The sequence below is a fragment of the Otolemur garnettii genome, unplaced genomic scaffold, assembly GCF_000181295.1.
Source record: "Otolemur garnettii isolate 467f Iridium unplaced genomic scaffold, OtoGar3 scaffold00049, whole genome shotgun sequence".
In the NCBI taxonomy this organism is placed as follows: Eukaryota; Metazoa; Chordata; class Mammalia; order Primates; family Galagidae; genus Otolemur; species Otolemur garnettii.
In genome coordinates, this window is record NW_003852444.1 from 4,174,853 (window position 1) to 4,196,569 (window position 21,717).

General features: G+C 47.5%; 2 protein-coding genes across 6 annotated transcripts in view; both read right to left on the reverse strand.

The window, feature by feature from the left end:
• Positions 1–4,730, reverse strand: part of NDUFB2 (NADH:ubiquinone oxidoreductase subunit B2) — an 11,265-nt gene extending 6,535 nt beyond the window's left edge. For all 4 annotated transcript variants that reach the window (XM_003791565.3, XM_012806294.2, XM_023514232.1 and 1 more), the window contains exon 1: positions 4,599–4,730. In XM_003791565.3, the coding sequence (XP_003791613.1) occupies positions 4,599–4,696 (98 nt within the window). In that variant the 5' untranslated portion in view covers positions 4,697–4,730. The remainder of the gene's footprint in view (positions 1–4,598) is intronic.
• A 4,196-nt stretch (positions 4,731–8,926) lies between these two features.
• ADCK2 (aarF domain containing kinase 2) overlaps positions 8,927–21,717 on the reverse strand; it is a 17,069-nt gene continuing 4,278 nt past the window's right edge. Inside the window, exons 3-8 of one of the 2 annotated variants that reach the window (XM_003791567.2) lie at positions 18,170–18,298; positions 17,217–17,312; positions 16,156–16,407; positions 15,095–15,223; positions 14,313–14,366; positions 8,927–9,335 (exon numbers count right to left, since the gene is read on the reverse strand). In XM_003791567.2, the coding sequence (XP_003791615.1) occupies positions 9,195–9,335; positions 14,313–14,366; positions 15,095–15,223; positions 16,156–16,407; positions 17,217–17,312; positions 18,170–18,298 (801 nt within the window). In that variant the 3' untranslated portion in view covers positions 8,927–9,194. Of the gene's footprint in view, positions 9,336–14,312; positions 14,367–15,094; positions 15,224–15,325; positions 16,408–17,216; positions 17,313–18,169; positions 18,299–21,717 lie in introns of those variants that run through there. The other variant, XR_002773830.1, reaches the window with a different exon arrangement.

Consider the following 21,717-nt stretch of genomic DNA (forward strand, 5'->3'; position numbering starts at 1 on the left):
TTGTTGTTTGGCGGGTCCGGGCTGGGGATTCGAACCCGCCACCTTAGGTGTACGTGGCTGGCGCCTTAGCCGGTTGAGCTATAGGCGCCTAGCCGACCTTGTTTCTTTAAAAAAAAATTCCAATCAGCATGATAAAAACCAACGTTACCATACTCAAATAAAATTCCACTTGTGTGTACATACTTATCTAATACATAAAACTTGTATTTGGAAGTCTCTAAAATAATTACAGATTATATGATAGATGGGTTTTTTGTTTTTGTTTTGCAGTTTTTGGCCAGGGCTGGGTTTGAACCTGCCACCTCCAGCATATGGAGTCGGCACCCTACTCCTTTGAGCCACAGGTGCCACCCATATAGGTGTTTGTTCTTTTTGCAGGTATCTGTGTACATACATACATATGTGTTTGTATCTTTTTTTGTTGTTGTTTAGCAGACCCAGGTTGGGTTGAACCCACCAGCTCTGGTGTATACGGCCAGCACCCTAACTGAGCTACAGGCACCCAGCCAATATGTATCTTTTTGAACATTACATTTAATGGTTTCCATCAAACACGACCACTTTACAACCTGAAGAATATAGTATGTTGTTTCTATAATGTCTTCATATATTAATTATATTTAGCAGTATTTATTCAGGATCTGTACATATAGATATTCCATTATGTAAACAAACCATGCAAGATAATTCAACATAGCATATGATAGCCTTCCTCTTATTAAAAGATTACAGATACAATCTAGGCATAAAGCGTCATCGGTAAAAACTCATTAAAATAAGATTTGGGGCTGCGCGAGGTGGCTCACGCTGTAATCCTAACACTCTGGGACAGGCATCCTCAAACTACAGCCCACGGGCCACATGCAGCCCGCCTAGGACATTTATCCAGCCCACCGGGTGTTTTTGCCACCGCTGCCTGTCCTGCTTAGCAGCCAACTCCTTCCAGGGCCCACAGTCCGACCCTCCAACAGTCTGAAGGACAGTGAACTGGCCCCCTGTTTAAAAAGTTTGAGGACCCCTGCTCTGGGAGGCCGAGGCTGATGGGTTGCCTGAGCTTGAGACCACCCTGAACAAGAGTGAGACCTTGTCTCTAAAATAGACCTTGTCTCTAAAAATAGCCTGTTGTAGTAGGCACCTGTAGTCTCAGCTACTTGGGAGGCTAAGGCAAGAGACTCGCTTAAGCCCAAGAGTTTGAGGTTGCTGTGAGCTGTGACACCCAGGCACTCTACCAAGGGTGACAAAGTGAGACTCTGTCTCAAAATAAAAAAAAAAAAGATTGGGTAAGGCTGGGATTGTTGTTCAAATCCATCTCAGCAACTCTCCACACTGCATTCTTGCTAAAGTGATGTGGTTTAAACTATGACCTGAAGTAAGCAGGCCATTAAACTGCAAGGTGAATATCTTCTCGAACAAAGATTTAAAAGACCTCAATTATAGAAAATTATAGAAAAGGAACAGATCACACAATTGCTATGATTAAGGAATGCAAAAATTCAGCAAACACCTAATTAAGTTATGTTCCAAAACAGGCTGTTAATGGCACTGTAACAAACTATTAACAGACGCCAAGGCCAGGGACGGTGGCTAAGGCCTGTAATCCTAACACTCTGGGAGGCCAAGAGGTGGATTGCCTGAGCTCACAAGTTTGAGACTAGCCTGAGCAAAAGCAAGACCCCATCTCTACTAAAAATAGAAAAACTAAGGCAAGAGGATCTCCTGAGCCCAAGAGTTGGAGGTTGCTGTAAGCTATGATGCCATAGTACTCTATTCAGGGCAACAGCTTAAGACTCTATCTCAAAAACAAAACAAAACAAAACAAAAACAGAAGCCAGTCCTCAGGTAGGTTTGTACCCAAATCCAAACTGTGTGGGTTAGACCTAGTTCAAAGACCCCAAGCCAACAACTTAAAGTGATCTTGGATTGATGGCACCCTTAAGAGGCTAGGAGAAGTAAGATTTCAAAGAAGTTCCAGAGAAAATGAGTTTACTGTCAAAAAATAAAAGCAAACATGACATTATGAGTGAGCCCCATAAAGAAGAAACTGAATGAAACAGAAAACTGGTTGTTTTTTTTCAAAACTTGACACAAAAATTCTAGGTTTTAGCCGGGCAAGGTGGCTTACGCCTATAATCCTAGCACTCTGGGAGGCTGAGGAGTCAAGCTATTCCCAAGTGGCTGGGACTACGAGAGCCTGTCACCATGCCCAGCTAATTTTTTTTTTTTTTTTTTTTAGACAGAGTGCAGTAAAGTAATAGCTCGCAGCAACCTCCAACTCTTGGGCTTAAGCAATTCTCTTGCCTCAGCCTCCCACAGGTGCCTGCCACAACTCTCGGCTATTTTTAGAGATGCAATCTTGCTCTGGCTCAGGCTGGTCTTGAATTCATAAGCTCAGGCAATCCACCCACCTCAGCCACCCAGAGTGCTAGGATTTCAGACGTGAGCCACCTCACCCAGCCTTAATTTTTATTTTTTTTTTTGTAGATACAGCGTCCTGGCTCACTATGTTGCCCAGGCTGGCCTCAAACCCCTGGCCTCAAGCTATCCTCCCACCTTGGTAACCCAAAGTGCTGGTATTGCATACCTGAACCACAACCAGAGCCAAAAGTTACATTTTTCTTTTCTTTTCTTTTCTTTCTTTTTTTTTTTTTGAGACAAGAGTCTCAAGCTGTCATACTGGGTAGAGTACTGTGGCATCATAGCTCACAGCAACCTCCAACTCCTGGGCTCAAGTGATCCTCTTGCCTCAGTTTTTCTACTCTTAGTAGAGATGGGGTCTCACTTTTGCTCAGGCTAGTCTCTCATGCGTTCAAGCAGTCCACCTGCCTCAGGCTCCCAGAGTACTAGGATTACAGGTGTGAGCCACATGGCCAAAAGTTACAATTTTCAAACATAAATCTGACCACATTACTTTCCTGCTTTAAAGCATTCAAGGGTTCCCAGTGACTCTTCAAATAAAATTCCCTGTCCTCCAAGGCACTCCCTAATTCAGCACCTATTCCACTCTCTGACCTGTCTCCACCACCTCTCCACTTACTGCCTCCTCTGTCTGGGAGGCTCTTCCCGTGATGTTTGCAAGGCTGATTTCCAATCCCTCAGATCCCAGTACAAATCAAACTCTCCAGTAGTCACATCATCCCAGGTACAATATTCGCCATTCATTAATCCTTTGTTGTACTCTTCTCATGCCCCTTAACAGTACTAAAAACGTTTTTCTACTGGTTTCAGTCATCTCTCCAGACTGTAAGGAAATATCATGCACTGAAATAAATGTGAAGGGAGTGCCCCTAGCTCTCATGCAGAGTGGTCAAGGGCTATTGCTGGTGTCTCTCCATCACTATCTTTATCCAGGTCATACGGGGCTTTTCCTTCCTACCACCTCACATTTGCCCCGGCTCCAGATTCTTAATTGATGTGGAACTTCAGGCAAGTCACTCCAATGTTCTAGCAACAGATAAATAATACTTGTTTGATCCTTCCTAGCATCCTGTAGCTGTTTTAAACACTAGAGGACAAATGGTTCATTTAGTTCCCTGGAAAGAGACATTATCCCTACTAAATGGATAAGGAAACTGAGACATTAAGAGTTTAAGTCAAAATGTATATGAAAACAGCACACTGTACTCCATGATTGCATTAATGTACACAGTTATGCTATAAGAAATAAAAATAATAACTATTTATAATTGAAAATATTAAAAAAAAAAGAGAGAGAGAGAGAGTTTAAGAAACTTTGCCAAGGTCACACAGCTAGACTGCCGCGATGTGGGATTTGAATCTGGCCATTCAGAGACACATTCTCTGGGTGGGTCGCCTCCACTCTCGAGCCTTACAAAACTGAATCCTCACCCTGCAATAGAGTGATTTTTCAAAATTTAAAGCTAGCCACACAACATCTCTGATTAAAATTTCCCAGCAAGGACTCGGCGCCTGTAGCTCAGCGGCTAGGGCGCCGGCCACCTACACCGGGCTGGTGGGTTGGAACGCAGCCGGGACCTGCTAAACAACAATGACAACTACAACAAAACAGCCAGGCGTTCTGGCAGGCGCCTGTAGTCCCAGCTATTCGGACCGGAGACAAAAGTATCACTTAAGCCCAAGAGTTTGAGGTTGCTGTGAGCTGTGACTGACTCCACAGCTTTACCAAGGGCGACATAGTGAGGCTCTGTCTCAAAGGAAAAAAAAAATCCCAACAAGCTCAATCGTCTGAACCCTGAAGTCCTTAGCCAGACGCGGGGACTCTCGAGAGCTCCTCCCTGTGCCTCGCCTCCTGCCTCGCCCCCTGCCTCGCTCCAGACGTCTCTGCGTCCGCGCGGGTTAGGCTGCTTCCTTCGCGGCAGCGCGCTCCGTTCCAGCTCAGCCCGTCCGCACATCTGCGATGACTCTCCCGAACGCAGGCGCCCCGGAGACAGCGTGGCCCCACATACTGTGTCCCGTCTGCCGCGCCAGCCGCCTCCCGGAGCCCCTCGGCGCGCGCACTACAGGACCCAGCCGGCCGCGCGTCCGCGCCCGCTCCCGAGGCCCTGTCAAGGTGAGCGCGTCCCACACTCCGGCGCTTTCGGCTAGAAGCCAGCAAAGCCCCGGTCCCGGCCTAAACTCACTGCCGGACTCCGCCTCCTCCAGCCGCCGGCGCGCGGCAGCCTCTTAAGAGGCGGCCTCCAACGCGAACGAAAGGCGCCACGAGAGCCACAGCCGACATGCTCGCCAGTGTCCCGACGACCGTCCCCTGGCCGCACCGGCGCCGTGACGTCACTTCCCCGCGCCCCACCCGCGAGGGGCAGAAGCGGCCGCTGCGCGGGTCTGAAGTTGGACCTTCGGCCTCTTCCTTACCGCGGCGCCGCCCCCATTCGGGCTTGTAGGGTCGCGTCGCCTCTCCTGTGCCCCGGCCGTTTCAAGGCTGCGCTGACACGAGAGCTTCCGGCAAACTCAGGCGTCGCCTGGCAGGAGCCCCCAGCTCGCTCTGGGAAGGAGGCTGGGCTCACTTTGGGGGCCGGCTCTTGACTCGGCCTGGCCAGCCCCCCAGGGTTCTTCTTTCTGGGAGCCCCCCTTTGTTATGCCTGTGCCGCGAAACTACACTCAGTCCGATGTTCCTCCCCGCCTTAGCTGACGTAGACGATGTTTCCAATCTGCACCTGCCACTCTGCTCTCTCCTTCTGTATTGACTAGCTGATCCGGTGGTCCTTCCCAAAGTAGTCCCGTGTAAGTCCTCCGAGAGGCTCACAGCGGTGTCTGGAAAGTCCTCATTGTTGTACTGTTCTGCAACCTGGAACTTGGTTACTAATCAGCAGCCACGGGTTTCCAAATATCAGTACGTAGAGTGGTGCTATCAGAATCGCCTGAGGATCCCAACCACTGTACTAAGTCTGGGATAGGGCCAAGGAATCTGCATCAAGAATGCTTCCCCTCGCCCCCAGGCTAGAGTGCGCGGCGTCACAGCTCACAGCAACCCCAAACTCTTGGGCTTTAGCGATTCGCTTGCCTCAGCCTCTCAAGTACCTGGGACTACAGGCACCCGCCAACAACGCCCAGCTACTTTTTAGAGACGAGGTCTCGCTCGCTCTGGCTCGGACTGATCTCAAACCTGTGAGATCAGGAAATCCACCTGCCTCAGCCTCCCAGAGCACTAGGATTACAGGCGTGAGCCACCATGCCCGGCCCCTGCCCTGGGCCTTTCTGAACCAACCTGTGTACCCCTGTTCTCCTGCCCTTCTAACCTTCAAGTGGTGTATAAACTACAGAAAAGCGTCCACTATTTTCTGGATGAAAGCTGACTTTCCAGTTGATATGCAATAGGTGGCTTTCCTTGGCTACTATTCACAAGTTACCCTTTCTAGTGACATCTACAAACTACTAAGATACAAAGTCCATAACCTAAGAACAGGGGCTTTCCACCATTGCTGGGGAGCCGGCTGCCCAAGCTACACACCAGCCCTGCTCCCAGCAAAGAGCAAGGCCATGATTCCAAGGCCACAGGAAGAGCATTAGAACTTGGGAGTCTGGTGATCTAGAGTTCAAACTTAAGCTCTGCCAATTATAAACTCTATGAATTTGGACAAGTCTCTTTACCTGTTGGAGGCTGGTGCCCTCTCATCCAAATGAGAGTCATTTAAGATACTTTCCAGCCTACAGCATGTACGCAAATTTTTATTCCCTTGTTATCTCTTCCTTTCCTGGTAGGAAAGTGGTTGAGGGGAACTAAAATTCATTCACCCTCATCATCTTCCTTACTGAATTACCAAAAAAAAATCTATTTTGACTTTAATGCTTACTGTATTTATAGCAATATTGATCCAAATATACCATATGTGGGTCCTTAGCCTTATTTTGCATCTGGTTTTTTACTATAAAGTTTATGATCCAAATCAATGAACTATTTTGCCTATGTAATAGGGAAGCATATTTGTTCCAAGAGCAAATACCCCTTGTCCTCTTTTGCAAGTTGCATAATGACCCTCTTTTTTGGTTATCACATGAGCACTCTTATTTGAATGGAATATTCCAGAAAGTGAAGGGATGCCAACTCATGGCTCTAAGTGCTCTGCTTCTAAGTATAAATCAAATCCCCAAACTTCAGCAAACTATAGGAACAGACTCTGAGTGACCTAATATATAGCATCTAATCCAAAATCAACAAGCTATTTCATAGCTGGAACTTGAAAACAAAGAGGATGGCCAGGTGAGGTGGCTCGTGCCTGTAATCCCAGCACTCTGGGGAGAACAAGGTGGGTGGATTACTTAAGCTCAGGAGTTTGAGAACAGTCTGAGCAAAAGCGAGACCCTGGGTCTAAAAAAATGACCAAGAGTTATAGCAGGCACCTATAGTCCCAGCTACTCAAGAGGCTGAAGCAAGAGGATCACTTGAGCAGGAGAGTTTGAGGTTGCTATAAGCTATGATGCCATGGCACTCTACCAAGGGCAACTAAGTGAGACTGACTCAAAACAAACAAAAAAACAAAGATAAGGGAAAAAATGGTTCATAAAACCTCATGTCGATTTAATTCCTTACTGTGAAAGGCTCTTATTTTTCCTCTCCCTTTGAGTCTTAGAAAGAAGAAAGGAACTCATTTCTCCAGTGGTTTTAGCAACCCTGAAATGAACCTTGGACTTTCTCCGTTAGAGGGGATTGAGTTGCAGTAGCTCTTCAGGAGAAATGCCAGGCTGCCACTTTACCCACTTACACCCAAGGATGTCGAGATGCCTTTAGAAATCAAATTCCATACTTAAGATACCTAACCTACATATCTTATTTCTTTTTTTTCTTTTTAGTGCCCTTTGGCTTGATTAAGTAGCTTAAGTGTTCTAAGATAACTTATTTTAAGATACTTATTCTTTAAAGCCGCAAATCATTTATATTTATTAAAGTTCATCTGTTACCATTTTTCTCCCCTTTGGTATAGCCTGTGTTCCTTTTCTTTTCTCCTGCTTATTACAGGTCTCCAACAGGGCTTTATCTTTTTTTTTTCAACATCTTAGTCTGCAGCTTCCTTGGCTCTTTTTGCCCACGTGCCAAAGAGCCACGCATTGGCACAGGCCAAAGACTGGCCTTGAAGTTCTTCCCCTTGGCAGTGATCCTGGCTTTCTCCTTCTTGTAGATGTTCCATAGGGGCATGACTAGTCCTGTCAGTTGGGTGGCCAAGTTGAGTTCTTCAGCAGAACTGTCTCCCTTCTTGGAGGCCAGGGGCTTCCTGGGGAAGAGGTTGGGTTGGCATGGCACTCCTCTGGCTACTGCCCATCAGCCTACAGGGACTCGGAGGACTTGTTCCACCTTCTCAAATCCACAGAAATACCCATCGTTCTGGCCACCTTCTTGTGGATTCCAGTCACCCTTAACTCTTCCAAGCTGAAGCACCTGCCAGTTCGTACTTTGGTATGACACTTTATTGCGGAGCACCCTACTGTGGGCCAGATACTGTGTGCAGACGCGGGGTTCAGGGTAACGTGGCATGGGTGCTAGGGCAGCTCGTAACCCTTTTCAGCAGGAGAATAGCCAAGTGGAAAGGCTGCGTTCCTTTTCTATTGCTGCTGCAGTGGCCCCTGAAGAACAGAGGCACTCAGTCCAATATCCAATAAGGAATAGGATCGTGTCAACAACCCCAAGTGAGCTTGGCCTCGGACTCACCCCAGTGGAGCCTCAAGATTTCACAGCCTCAGGAGAGACCCTGAGCCAGAGGACTTAGCTTGGCAGCACCCAGATTTCTAACACAAAGACACTGTGAGACAATATCTATTGCTTTTTTTTTTTTTTTGATACAGAGTCTCACTTTGTGAGAAGAAATTAAGCTTTACAGATATCCTGTCTACAGGCGGACACTGGCCACATGTCAGATCAGCTCTGAGAGGATGGTCTGTCTGTGGATGGGCCCGGCAGAATGGGGCAGGTAGCATTGGTTGTATCACTGGGAACAGTCCTTAGAAAGAGGACACACTGGTTATGTTAACTCTATGTTGATATTAACCCAAGTTAACCGTAGCAAAACAGATGTCATAGACGCTGAAGCAGAGAAAGCACACACAGGCACTGAAAGGCAAGCCCGGGGCAACGTTAAGGAAATGGCCAAGCTGTTGTGCTCTGGTCCTGGGTCTAGTAGCCACATTAATCAGTTTTGTTTTAACCTCAAAATAAATTTGACCAAGAGGTTGGCAAAATTAATTAAGAAGATAGTTCTAAGTACAGTGAAATCTGCCCTATGTGTATATTGTGCTGGGATAGATTTTGCTAGTCATGATAAACCTAGATGAAATTTATAAATGAATTGTATAAATTGTGTATTTGTGTATTTTCAAATTGTTACCAATAAGGGCAAAAATTTAAAAAAAAAATTGGCACCATGGGTCAACAGGGTTTTACAGCATTTTCTAACGTGAATATCAGAATATCAGAACTGCCAGTAGGACCTACCTAAATCAGGAGTTTAGACAGTTAAGAAGAGAAGAGAAAAAAACAAAATAAATTTATTCATTCTCCTCTTCAGAACTTTTTCCCTGAAATAGAGTGTTCGGCACATGGCCCAGCTTCCATAACCAAATAGGTAGGACCATTCCTTCCCTTGACTCACCAGATAACCCAAAGCTTTAAAACACCCTGAATCCAAATCAGTCTTCTCTGTGCCTGCCACATGTCCCAGTTTTAAAACATTCCAGCTGCCACAGGAAAGGCTCTTGGGAGTAGCCATCAGCTCTTGAGCCCACTGCCACTGTCAGGGGGAAGATGCTGGTCCTTTAAGAAGGAAGGGCTTTGCTGCCTCCAGGATGTCCAGACTGGGGTCCAGTGAGCGGCCAAGCCCCTCCAACACCATGATGGCAAACACGATGGAGGCAAAGTTGCTCTCAAGCTTTACCTGAAAGACAAACACAGTAGTTTTTCCTGAAATCAACTGACACAGAAACAAGTATCCTGGAAGTCATGTCACTGTCCACTGCTGGCCTCTCCTGGACCTTGCCCATGGTCTTCTTTCCTCTACCCAAACATTTTCCCATAACCATCTCCTTGTTGCCTTACCTCCCATCTACTAGAAATATTCAGGAAAAATCTGGGGACACAGAATATAATTTTCTTTATTTTTTTTAGAGACAAAGTCTCACTTTATCACCCTTGGCAGACTGTCTCAGCCTCCCAAATAGCTGAGACAACAGCTACTCCCAGCCTCCCATTTTTTTTAGAGACAGAGTCTCACTTTATCACCCTTGGCAGACTGTCTCAGCCTCCCAAATAGCTGAGACAACAGCTACTCCCAGCCTCCCATTTTTTTTAGAGACAGAGTCTCACTTTATCACCCTTGGGTGTCACAGCTCACAGCAACCTCCAACTCCTGGGCTTAGGCGATTCTCTTGCCTCCACCTCCCGAGTAGCTGGGACTACACACGCCCACCACAACGCCTGGCTATTTTTTTGTTGCAGTTTGACCAGGGCCGGGTTTGAACCCACCACCCTTGGTATATGGGCCCAGTGCCCTGCCCACTGAGCAACAGGTGCCGCCCCAGAATTTAATTTTCTAGATTTGTGTCTGTGTATTTACAAATGAATGACTTAATAGTAACCAAATATTTTTTCAAAGATACCCTGGAAGGCATAAACTCTAAATAAGGGTCGTTCTTCAAAATCCACAGTAGCCTTTTTAAAAGACTACACACAGGGCAGCACCTGTGGCTCAAAGGAGTAGGGCATCAGCCCCATATGCCTAAGGTGGCCAGTTCATACCCAGCCTCAGCCAAAAACTGCAAAAAGAAAAAAAAAATAATAATAAAATAAATAAATAAAAGACTACACACAACTAACTGCTGGAACAGGGCAAAGCTTCCTCCTTTGGAGCCAAGTTAATAGAAATAGCAATTTACATGAATTATTCAAATAATCTTCAAAAGTATTATAATTATCCCCATCTTATAGAGAAAGAAGCTATGGCACAGGGACAATAAATGACTTACTCAAGGCCACTGGGTGAGAAAGAATAGAGCCAGGATTTAAACCTAGAAGAAGAATCTGTTTTTCAAGTAGACAAGAACTCAGAAAATGAAAGGTTGACTTACAGGGAATATTCTTTGTTAAAAATTAAAGAGTTATTTGTCTCAGGCAGCACCTATAGCTCAGTGGATAGGATGCGGCCACATATACTGAGGCTAACTGGTTTGAGCCCAGCCTGGGCCAGCTAAACAACAATAACAACTGCAACAAAAAAATAGCTGGGCGGCTCTTGTGGCTCAAAGGAGTAAGGCACCAGCCCCATATGCCGGAGGTGGTAGGTTCAAACCCAGCCCCTCAACTAAACCCCCTCCCCAAAAAAAAATAGCTGGGCGTCATGGCGGGCACCTGTAGTCCCAACTACTTGGGAGGCTGAGCCAAGAGAATCACTTAAACCCAAGGGTTTAAGGTTGCTGTGAGTTGTGACACCACAGCATTCTACTTAGGGTGACATAATGAGACTGTCTCAAAAAAAAGTTATTTGTTTCAGTTAAGGACTAGCAGGCTGTCTAGGGGTAAAATGGGCCAGATGAGAAAGTTCTAGAGATCTGTTGCACAACAATGTGAATCTGGTGGATACCACTGAACCCAAGAGAAAGCAGCATCCTCCCAGGAGCTCCTTGTGGGGCTCCAGCCAGGACACAAGAGGGTGGACAGGGTCCCTTGACCACCAGGCTCGGGTAGGCTGGGGACCCAGGGCTCTCAAACTACTAGGAATGCTTCCATTCTTACACTGAGTGGTGAGTTCCTCAGTGTGTATTAGATTCTTTTACCTCTGTGTTATTGTCAAATACTTTATTAAAAGATTAAGCACCACCAAGCACCACCCAAACAGACACTTCTCCAAAGAGATGTGTATGGCCAAGGAGCATATGAAACGATGCTCAGCATCACTCGTCAATCAAGAAGTGCAATCAAGGGCTCAGCACCTGTAGCTCAAGTGGCTAACCAGCCACATACACCTGAGCTGGCGGGTTCGAATCCAGCCTGGGCCCACCAAACAACAATGACAACTATAACTAAAAAAGAGCTGGGCATTGTGGCGGACACCTGTAGTCCCAGCTACTCGGGAGGCTGAGGCAAAAGAATTGCTGAAGCCCAAGAGTTGGAGGTTGCTGTGAGCTGTGATGCTACAGCACTCTACCCTGGGTGACAGCTTGAGACTCTGTCTCAAACAAAAAAAGAAAAGCAAGCAAAACCACTATGAGGCTATACAGACAGTTGAAGGTTAATTAGCAGTATAACTATAAATAGTAATGCTGCCAGTCTCCTTCAGACAAGAAAAAAAAAAAAAACCACTATGAGGTATTACCTCACACCCAGTAGGATGGCCACTGGGGGGGACAGGGAACAGAAAATGACAAATGTTGGCTTGGCACTCGCACAGTGATTATGGCGCCAGCCACATACACCGACAGTGGCGGGTTTGAACTCGGCCTGGGCCAGCAATGACAACTGCAACAAAAAATAGTCAGTTGGGTGTTGTGGTGGGTGTCTATAGTCCCAGCCACTTGGAAGGCTGAAGCAATTGAATCGCTCAAGCCCAAGAGTTTGAGGTTGCTGTGAGCTGTGACACCACAGCATCTACTGAGGGCAACATAGTGAGACTCTGTCTCAAAAAAAAAAAAAAGAAAATGACAAGTGTTGCTGAAGATACGGAGAAATTGGGCACCTTGTGCAGTATTAGTGGGCATATAAAATGGTGTGGCTACTGTGGACAGCAGCATGGAGAGGCCTCAAAAACTAAAAAGATACCATATGCTCCAGCAATCTCATTTCTGAATATATATCCAAAAATTTGAAAACAGGATCTTAAGAGAGAAATTTGCTCTCCCACATTTACAGATATTGCAGCATTATATACAATAGCCAAGAGGTGGAAGCAATCCAAAGGTTCATCAATAGAATAATGAAGGAAATTCAGTATGTACATACACTGCAATCGTCCTCAGTCTAAAAAAAGAAAGTGGCCAGATGTGGTGGCTCAGGCCTGTAATCCCAGCACTCTGGGAGGTGGAGGCAGGGAAGATCCCTTGAGCTCAGGAGTTCAAGACCAGCCTGAGCAAGATTGAAACCCCATCTCTACTAAAAATAGAAAAAAAATTAGCCAGACATCATGGCGGGTGCTATAGTCCCAGCTACTGAGGAGGCTGAGGCAGGAGGATCACTTGAACCCATGAGTTTGAGGTTGCAATAAGCTATGATGACACCATGGCATGATAGCCTAGGCAACAGAGTGAGACTTTGCCTCAGAAAAAAAAAAAAAAAATGAAATCCTGTCATATGTTACAACATGGATGAACCTTGAAGACATTATATTGAATAACATAAGCCAGTCAGAAAAGGGCAATATACTGTATGATTGGTATGATTCCACTCATAGGACATATCTAGAGTAGTCAAAATCATGGAAACAAAAGTAGAATGGTGGTCTACTTTTGTAGACCCAGGAGCTGGGTGGAGAAGGAAATGTGGAGTGGTGGTTCAGTGCTTATAGAGTTTTAGTTTTGCAGGATGAGAAAGTTCTGGAGATTTATAGTATGATGATGGGAATTTGGTGGACACCGGTGAACGCATTTGGATAAACTCCTTTATGTGCTTTTTACCACACTTAAAAATGTATAAACTTGTTATTAAGTGCCTAGTGAAGTGCTTAGGATGCAACCGTGGGCCCTCTGCCTGCTCTTTCAAACTGGGAATAAACACAGCAGTAAACCTAGTCCTCTCAGCCACTGTGTCCCACATTGGGGCACATGTACAGAGTGGCAGCACTGGAGGCAAGAGGACAAAGTGAGCTCAGCCTGCAATGCCTGGTCCCTGGCCTGCGACAGGCCACATGGCCACAGTCAAGCTGCTTGGCCTCTCGGCATTGGTGCCTGCCTCTTAGAATGCTGGGGGGATTAAACTGATAGTAATTGATGTCATACGGCTAAACTAGAGACCAGAGGGTGAACAGAGGAAGCTATTGGCACACTGCTGTGATTACTATCATCACAGATGCATCCAGCCCCAGTGGCAACCCTGTAGGCTTGGAGATGCTTGTGTAGGTCAGTGGGGGAGAAGGGGATTAATGTGACTTCATCCACCTGCTTCTCATCCTGTGCTCTAAGGGACTGGAGCAGCCAGACTGGGACAGCCCTGCTAGGGTCTCTGAAAGCACCTGGGCAAGAAGCACCTCCCTCCTAAGCAGCTCCTGACCTCAGGACTTTAACCCACTCAGCAAAGAGCAAAGTATCACTTACATTAATAGTGTGAACATCACATCAATAATGTGAACCAAGGAGGCAAAAGGCTTGCGATGCCTGAGTTAGACTGTGTTTATATTTTAAAGTCCATTTTTCTACATCTAAGTATCGTAGGCACTTAAGACTACATAAATCATTTTTAATCTTTTTTTTTTTTTTTTGATACAGAGTCTCACTATGTCACCCTTGGTAGAGTGCCGTGGCTTCACAGCTCACAACAACCTCAAACTCTTGGTCTTAGTGATTCTCTTGCCTCAGCCTCCCATGTAGCTGGGACTACAGGCACCCACCAATGCCTGGCTACTTTTTGTTGTTGTTGTTGCAGTTCTCATTGTTTTTTTAGCTGGCCTGGGCCTGGTTCAAACCCGCCAGCCTTGGTGTATTGGTTAGCACTCTACCCACTGAGCTATGGGCACCACCAAGACTGCATAAATTTGAGAGATAACAAAGGCCAATCATGGTAGGAAGGAGAGGTTGTTCCAGGCCTACATAAGGAAACAAAGCCAGACTTCCTGATGCAGATAGCTTATTACTAAAATGCTTTCAAAATGGAGAAAAGAGACACAGCTCCTGCTACCCTGTGCCCCACTCTGCCTGGAGACTCCCCTCACCTTGTGAGCCATCAGTAACTTAAACACGCTGGACAGGAGGCTGGACACGTGCAGCTGGAAAACAGAATTAAGCCCAGTGTGGACCAAGCACCTCTAGGACCACTTCTTCCCCCCACCCACACGCTCTTTGCACACCTCCCACTGCGCAGGAAGAGACTGTCTGACAAGATCCAGCAAGGACTACTCCTGCTCCAGCCCAGATCCCACCTTGAGATTCAGTCACTGCCACCTTTGGAGGATAAGCCCTGGGGACCTGTCTACCCCATTCCTGCAGCAATTACAGAAAAATCTCGTCTTGGACACACAAGATCAACAGTACCAGGATGTACCAGGGTGTCAGTGGCCACCTCTTATTCCAACCCACTCCTCCTAATGTGGGCATGAACTTGGGAGAAAACAGTCATGTGTTACATGTGTGTAACATACAAAGTCATTTAGACTAAGTCAGGTCTGAAGGAGGGACGTGAGCATTGAGCACATCCTCTGGCTGCTCGGGGACTACAGCCCTCCCTCCATCCATGCTCAGCCATCTGCAGAACAGCTGCACCCTGGCTGAAGGTCATTGCCACAGCAGCCACCCTGGGAGAGCCTGGCCAAGGAGCCCCTCCTAAGACTTAGGAACTTCACTGGGCCTCCTCATGCCTGGAAGACGTGGGGTGTTCTTTATCTACCCTAAAACTCACACTTCCTTCAGACCTTGCCCCATAGAGAAGTCTCCCTCAGACCTGGAATTTATCCTGTTTGAGGGCAAGCGCAGTGGACACCCCAAGCAACCTGCCCACCTTCTCCAGGGTGATGGTGTTCTTCCTGGCCTGGGTCACCAGCGTGGCCATCTCTGCTTTGAACCCCTCCACGTCCCTGCACTCATTGGCCCGAGCATGATGCAGGATGAGCTCAGCCACCCTTTGGCCCTGGAAGACCCAAAGGAAAAACAAATTGGTAGAGTCAAGTGAGCATAAAAGAGCTGGATGCTCTGCCTAAACTTCTCAGTGGCTTCCACCTTAGTTTTTTACCATCCTGCTTGTGGCTCTTCCTCTTCAGGCTGTGCCCATTTTCCTTTGCCCAAACTTGCACAGAGGAACGGCCCCAGCCCCGACACCCCACCTCAGTGTTTGTCTCTGGCCCAGGCACACTTCCAAGCCAGCTTCAGGCTCAGGCTTTGTCCCCTCAGAAGCCTCGGAAACAAGAGCTTGCTTGAATTTTGCCCTTTAAAAAACAAACAACAACAACAAAAAACCAGTGCCCTTTTACCCAGGGTCTTTCTTGCTGGAAAATTCTTGGCCAGCCAGCCAGAGTGTCTCATTATGGTCACCCTTGATATTACACTTTAACTTGACTCAGGAGGGGCTCTGCTGAATCCCTTTTCTCTAAATAATAATTCTCGGCCAGTGGAGCTCCTCGGAATCACAGGGAGGTTTGAAAAACTCCTCAGATCCTCCACTGAGACGCCAGTGTGCCAGTGCCACCTGAGATACAGCTTCCCTCCTCTGCTGCTGCCCCTCACTCACTTTTGTCTTACAGCATATGGCATGTCCAGTGCTCGGTGGGTGTCTGCCTAAGGAGGAGGAGAAACTAGCACCTCCCAGCAGCATCTGGAAAGGATGCTCTTCTCCCCGATGGTCCCAAAGCAGGAGCTGCTTAGACTGGCCTCAGAGTCAGGCCCCAGCCCCTTCTCACAGCAGACCCCATGAGGGCAGCTTCATTTCCTCTCCTCTTCTTTTCACTCTGCAAAGTTGGGCATTTACCAAAATGATGGGACTGGGGAGCCCCATGTCAAGACAGAGATGGGTCCCTGGAGCATAAAAGATCCAAACCCAACTGCTGTGATCCCAGTGGGTCTGACCTGCCCCATCACCACAGCCACAAAAACCGCACGGAAATTCCTCAGGTCAGCAGCCTGTAGCTCCGCCACGATGCCGGCATCCAGCAGTACCAGGCGCAGTGGGTGCAGGGCTGGTGCCAAGGCCACCACCAGCGTGTCACAGACATCCACCGGCTGAAGCTGCACGTCCCGGCTTGCAGAAAGACTGTCAGCACCTTGAACCAGGATGTTTCCAGGGTGAAGGTCGGCATGCACAAAGTTATCCACAAATATCTGCAAAAAGACCCCACTGTCACAACCAAGTCAAGCCTCACTTCCCCAGCACCACCAGGCCACATGCAGAAAAAGCACCACAGTGACAACCAATGATCTGTTACAAAAGTAAAGGGGTGTACATATAAAGCTCATTGTTTGATGTCATCAATTCAGAATTTGTATAGGGACATGTTAAGTAAAATTTTTCAAGACTAAAATTATTTTCACTCACCCCCAGCCTGGGTCATTCTCTCAGACAACTCCCTGCCACCTGTCCTCTCACAATGATACCTACACCTCCTTCACATCCCAACTGAGATGAAGCCACTTTGTGAGCGAACCCCTGGGCTGGCAGGGGGCCCTTGTAAATGAGCCGTTGGTACCCTGAGCTTACCCCTATATTCCCTTACCGATTGTGTGCCTGTTTTCCCTGAGCAGTTCCATGAATATTGTGCTCACATCGATGTTGCTCTCTGCTGTCCACAGCCCTTAATTCAATGCTGGGCACATAGCCAGTGCTCAGTAAATACTTGCCGACCAAGTGACTAAAGCACATGTAACATAGGAGGCTGTCTTGGCTATTTGTCTAACCTATTGGCGGCCTAAGACTAGGCCTTGCTCACTGCTCTACCCACAGCACCCTGAAAACAAGCACTGAGAAATGGCTGAACGGATGTTCTGGCCACTTCTGCAGGGCACTTTTGTAGGCTCAGCACTTTCTAGAGCAGACTTTCTCCAAGTAGGGGCTTGCTGGCCCTCCAACCTGGACAACTGAATGGGCTGCAGCTACGTGCTGGGCCTGAGCACCACTCTTGGCCTGAGCTCACCATCTTCAGGAGCATGTTGATCCCCAGGCGCGCGATCTTCTTCTTCAAGTCCACAGGAATTCCTGCCTGCTGGTAACTGGACACAGGCACACTCTCCTTTAGGGAAGACCAGAGAAAGAACAGCTTAACCCAGAGCTTTACTTTTCTCAGAGCCCCTGACAAATCCATCATCCACAAGCTGATCTGAACTTAAGTACATTTCCCTTTTATAACAGTTCACAAAGGGCAAACAAGTCCTATGAACTCGGCTACTGACAGGTAAGGGGTGCTGTGATGTCCTGGCAAGACAAGAGTAGGTACAGGGAGAGCTGGCTCCTGGTCAGGAATCAGCCAGTGGGGCCATGAATGAGCTCTGTGATGTAGCAGGAAAACAGGAAGGAAGAGAAGAGAAAGAGAGAAGAAAGGGGAGCTAGTGAGTAAGGTTTTATATGGCTTAGTTTATTGACCCATCAAAACACCCCACGGAGATAGATCTTTGTTCCTGCTGATTAACAGATAAAAGAGCCAAGCAAGGCCTGAAGAGTTTACTAACTTGCTCAAGCTCACACATTCACATAGCTAGTTCCTGTCACTTCTTTGAATCTCATATTACCATCTCTATAGAGAAGGCTGGACTAGGGGACAGCTGAGCAAATGCCACAAAGGCTGTGCAGCATTCTCTCTGTGCCAAGCTGAGGGTTTTGCATTCAATGTGCCATTTACTCCTGGGCCAATCCTGTGAGGGAGGAACTGTTGCCTCTGCCTCTTAGGTCTCAGCTAACAAAATGGCAGAGCAGATTTCTAATCTAGGAGGCCTGAGGCCATGTCCTGAGCTCTTAGCTGCCTCAAGGCTCTGCCTCCCCTCCTGCCACCACGTCCCAGCTCCTCACAGTGTTGCAGGCAGGAGCCGCATCCTCCCTCCAGACAAAAGCCCTTCTGGGGGCCAGCTGTGGGTGAGGCCACTAAACTCTTACTTCATATGTTTCCACCAACACATCCCGGGTGACAAAGGGCCGCAGAGGCGTGGGGAATTTGACTGCTTTCACGTTCTGGAAATTGCGCTGGAAGTGTTCTAGATTCCGAGCTTCATAACGCAGATCAATCTACGGAGGAATGGAGGGAAATGCTGAGAGTTAGTTTGGGCAGGGACAGCAACATCTGAAACACCAAGGAGCTAGCAAGTCTGTGAGACTGACCCTGCCTTCCCCGCGCCAACAGAACTCCCCAAGAAACTAGGGAGAAGACAGTCAGTGGCTAAAGGTTGCCCCAGAAGGACCCCAAAGCTACAGACAGCAGGCAGCTGACAAGGTGCGGCCACGCTGCTCCTATGTCACCCCTTCCCTGCCCGCCTGACCACTTCCCACCAGTCAGTTGACCCCTCCCCATCTCTCAGGGGTTGGGTTTCCATGGCACAGCCCCAGCTCTCTCCTTCCTTGGGGTCACCCTGAAGTAGCCACTTCCTCCTCTCCCTCCCTTCCTACTGCACCCACACTGCCGCCACTGCACATGGTAACACCCCTCACTCCTCAGACTCAAAGGCCAAGTCCCATTTTCCTCTTCATTGACCCTCTGGGCCTCCAGAGCTGATGCTGCCACTGACCCAGCTCCTCCGAGCACTCTTCTCTGACAGTGGCCTTAGCTTTATGGGGCCCCAGAGGCCAGTGCCCGTCCCACTCCCAACCTCTACTGCACTCCCAGCCGGTGCCTCCTATGACACCACCTGATCTCCAGGCCAGACCTCAATACCAGTCTCCACACTGACATAGTCCACACATGCATGTCACTCTGTGGGAGCTCGAGACCCTTAAACTCTGTCTAAATGGACTTTCCCTGCACCACCCATGTCCTCAGCCACAAGTCCCTAGATCACACTTTCTCTCCTCCCTCTGCAAGGCAGCCACCCAGCACCAGCAAGTCTGAAGCCCTGCTCCTACCCCCACTGCTCCCAAGGTGTATACCCTCACCCGAGTCACCTGAGCCCCAACAGAGGTGCCTCAGGTGGGTCCCATCTTCCGTGTCTCCCATCCATCTGCCTGGGGCCCCCACACCTGCCCAGTGAAGTTTACAGTCATTAGCATGTCACCTAGGTGGATCATGATTTGGCTCTACTTCTCTCTCCAGATCTATCTCAGGTGGCACCTCCCCTTCCTCAACACCCAAGACTCAAGCCTCACCCAACTCTGTGCAGTGCTCAACAGCCCAGACTGCCAGATGCCCGGTGCTCCTCTGCCTTCTTTACAGCCTCTGACTATAATGTTCTTCCTCTGTGTCCAACTGCAAACACCAGCAGTACTCAGTTCAAGCCTAGGGAGCATCTGCCCTTAGGGTTAGCATGGACAGTCCTCTTCTTAGCCCCACCAGAAATGTTAGAGACTCTTGATCACACTTTATTTGCAAGTATTTACATATTAGCCCCCTCTGCCTGCTATATACAGTTCTCTCTTAGTATTCCCAGGGGATTATTCTAGGACCTCCCTCAGATACCAAACTCCATGAGGCTCAAGTCCCTGATACAAAATGGTATATAGCTTCTGCATATACCTATGCACATCCTCCTGTACACTTAAATCACCTGTAGGCTACTTAAAATAATACAATGTGCTATATAAATAGTTGTTATACTGCATTCTTTAGGGAATAATGACCAGTCTGTTCAGGATAAGTACAGATCTAATCATCATAGGCCTAATTGCATTTTCTTTTTTTTTTTTTTTTTGAGACGGAGCCTCAAGCTATCCCCCTGGGTAGAGTGCCATGGCATCACGCTCACAGCAACCTCCAACTCCTGGGCTCAAGCGAGTCTCCTGCCTCAGCCTCCCAAGTAGCTGGGACTACAGGCGCCCGCCACAACACCGCCTGGCCATTTTTTGGTTGCAGCCATCATCGTTGTTTGGCGGGCCCGGGCTGGGGATTTGAACCCGCCATCTTAGGTGTATGTGGCTGGCGCCTTAGCCGTTTCAGCCACAGGCTCCGAGCCCTAATTGCATTTTCTAACTGCAATTGACTGAATCCATTTTTGTGGACCCCATGGATGTGGAAGGACAATTTTATTTCTTTTTTTTTTTTGTATTTTTCTTTTCTTTGTTTTTGTTTTATTTTTTTCTAATGAATGGTAACTATGTACATTAATGCAATTCTGGGGTACAATGTGGTGTTTTCACATACAATTTGAAACATTTCCATCAAACTGGTTAACATAGCCTTCATGTCATTTTCTTAGTTATTGTGTTAAAACATTCATATTTTACTCTTAGAAAGATTCACTTGTATCCTTGTAAGATAAACCACAGAAGTGATCCCTCCAATCCCCTTCCCTTTTTTTGTATTTTTCGAGGCAGAATCTTACTCTGTCCCCCTAGGTGGAGTGCCATGGTGTCACCATAGCTCATAGCAACCACAAACTCTTAGGCTCAAGAGATCCTCTTGCCTCAGCTTCCCAAGTAGGTGGGACTACTGGTACCTGCCGAAACACCCGGCTATTTTTTCTATTTTTAGTAGAGACAGAGTTTCATTTTGTCACCCTTGGTAGAGTGCCACGGAGTCACAGCTCACAGCAAGCTCCAGCTCTTAGGCTTAGGCAATTCTCTGGCCTCAGCCTCCCACGTAGCTGGGACTACAGGCATCCGCCACAACGCCCAGCTATTTTTTGTTACAGTTTGGCCGAGGCCAGGTTCAAACTCTTCACCATTGATTGGTATATGGGGCCAGTGCCCTACTCACTGAGCCACAGGCGCTGCCCAACAGGGTCTTGCTCTTGCTAAGACTGATCTGGAACTCCTGAGCTCAGGTGATCCACCCGCCTTAGCCTCCCAGAGCACTAGGATTAAAGGCAATAGCACTACACCCAGCTGCAATTGTATTTCTCTTTTTTTTTTTTTAAAGTGACAGAGTTTCACTTTATCACTTTATCGCCCTCAGTAGAGTGCCATAGCGTCACAGCTCACAGCAACCTCCAACTCCTGGGCTTAGGCAATTCTCTTGCCTCAGCCTCCCGAATAGCTAGCTGGGACTACAGGTGCCCACCACAACGCCCGGCTATTTTTTTGTTGCAGTTTGGTGAGGGCCGGGTTTGAACCCGCCACCCTCAGTATATGGGGCTGGTGCCCTACCCACTGAGCCACAAGCACCACCCAGTTGTATTTCTTAAGGTTAGGAAAAGCTCGCTTGTCTTACGTCATCATCTTCTAATAGAGTTTTCAATCACTGTTATGTGAATTTATAAATGAATGAAGATACTCACACATATACACCTGGACCCACACTTCTAAGATTTCCAGCCAAGGAACATGGTAGGACTACTGAGAGATAAAGACAGGCTTAGTGGAAAGAGCCAATTTTTAAGACAAATGGCATGAAACAGAGACGTGAGTTGGAAATGATGGGATCCCATGAGGTCTGTCAGATTTCTACAAGGGGAACTGAAGCTCAGGTGGATGCTAGGACTGAAAGTAATTAATTCAGAGATGGCTGTTGGAATAGGAGTTATTTTCTCTGTTTAATTTGCTTCTTTTTTTTTTTTTTT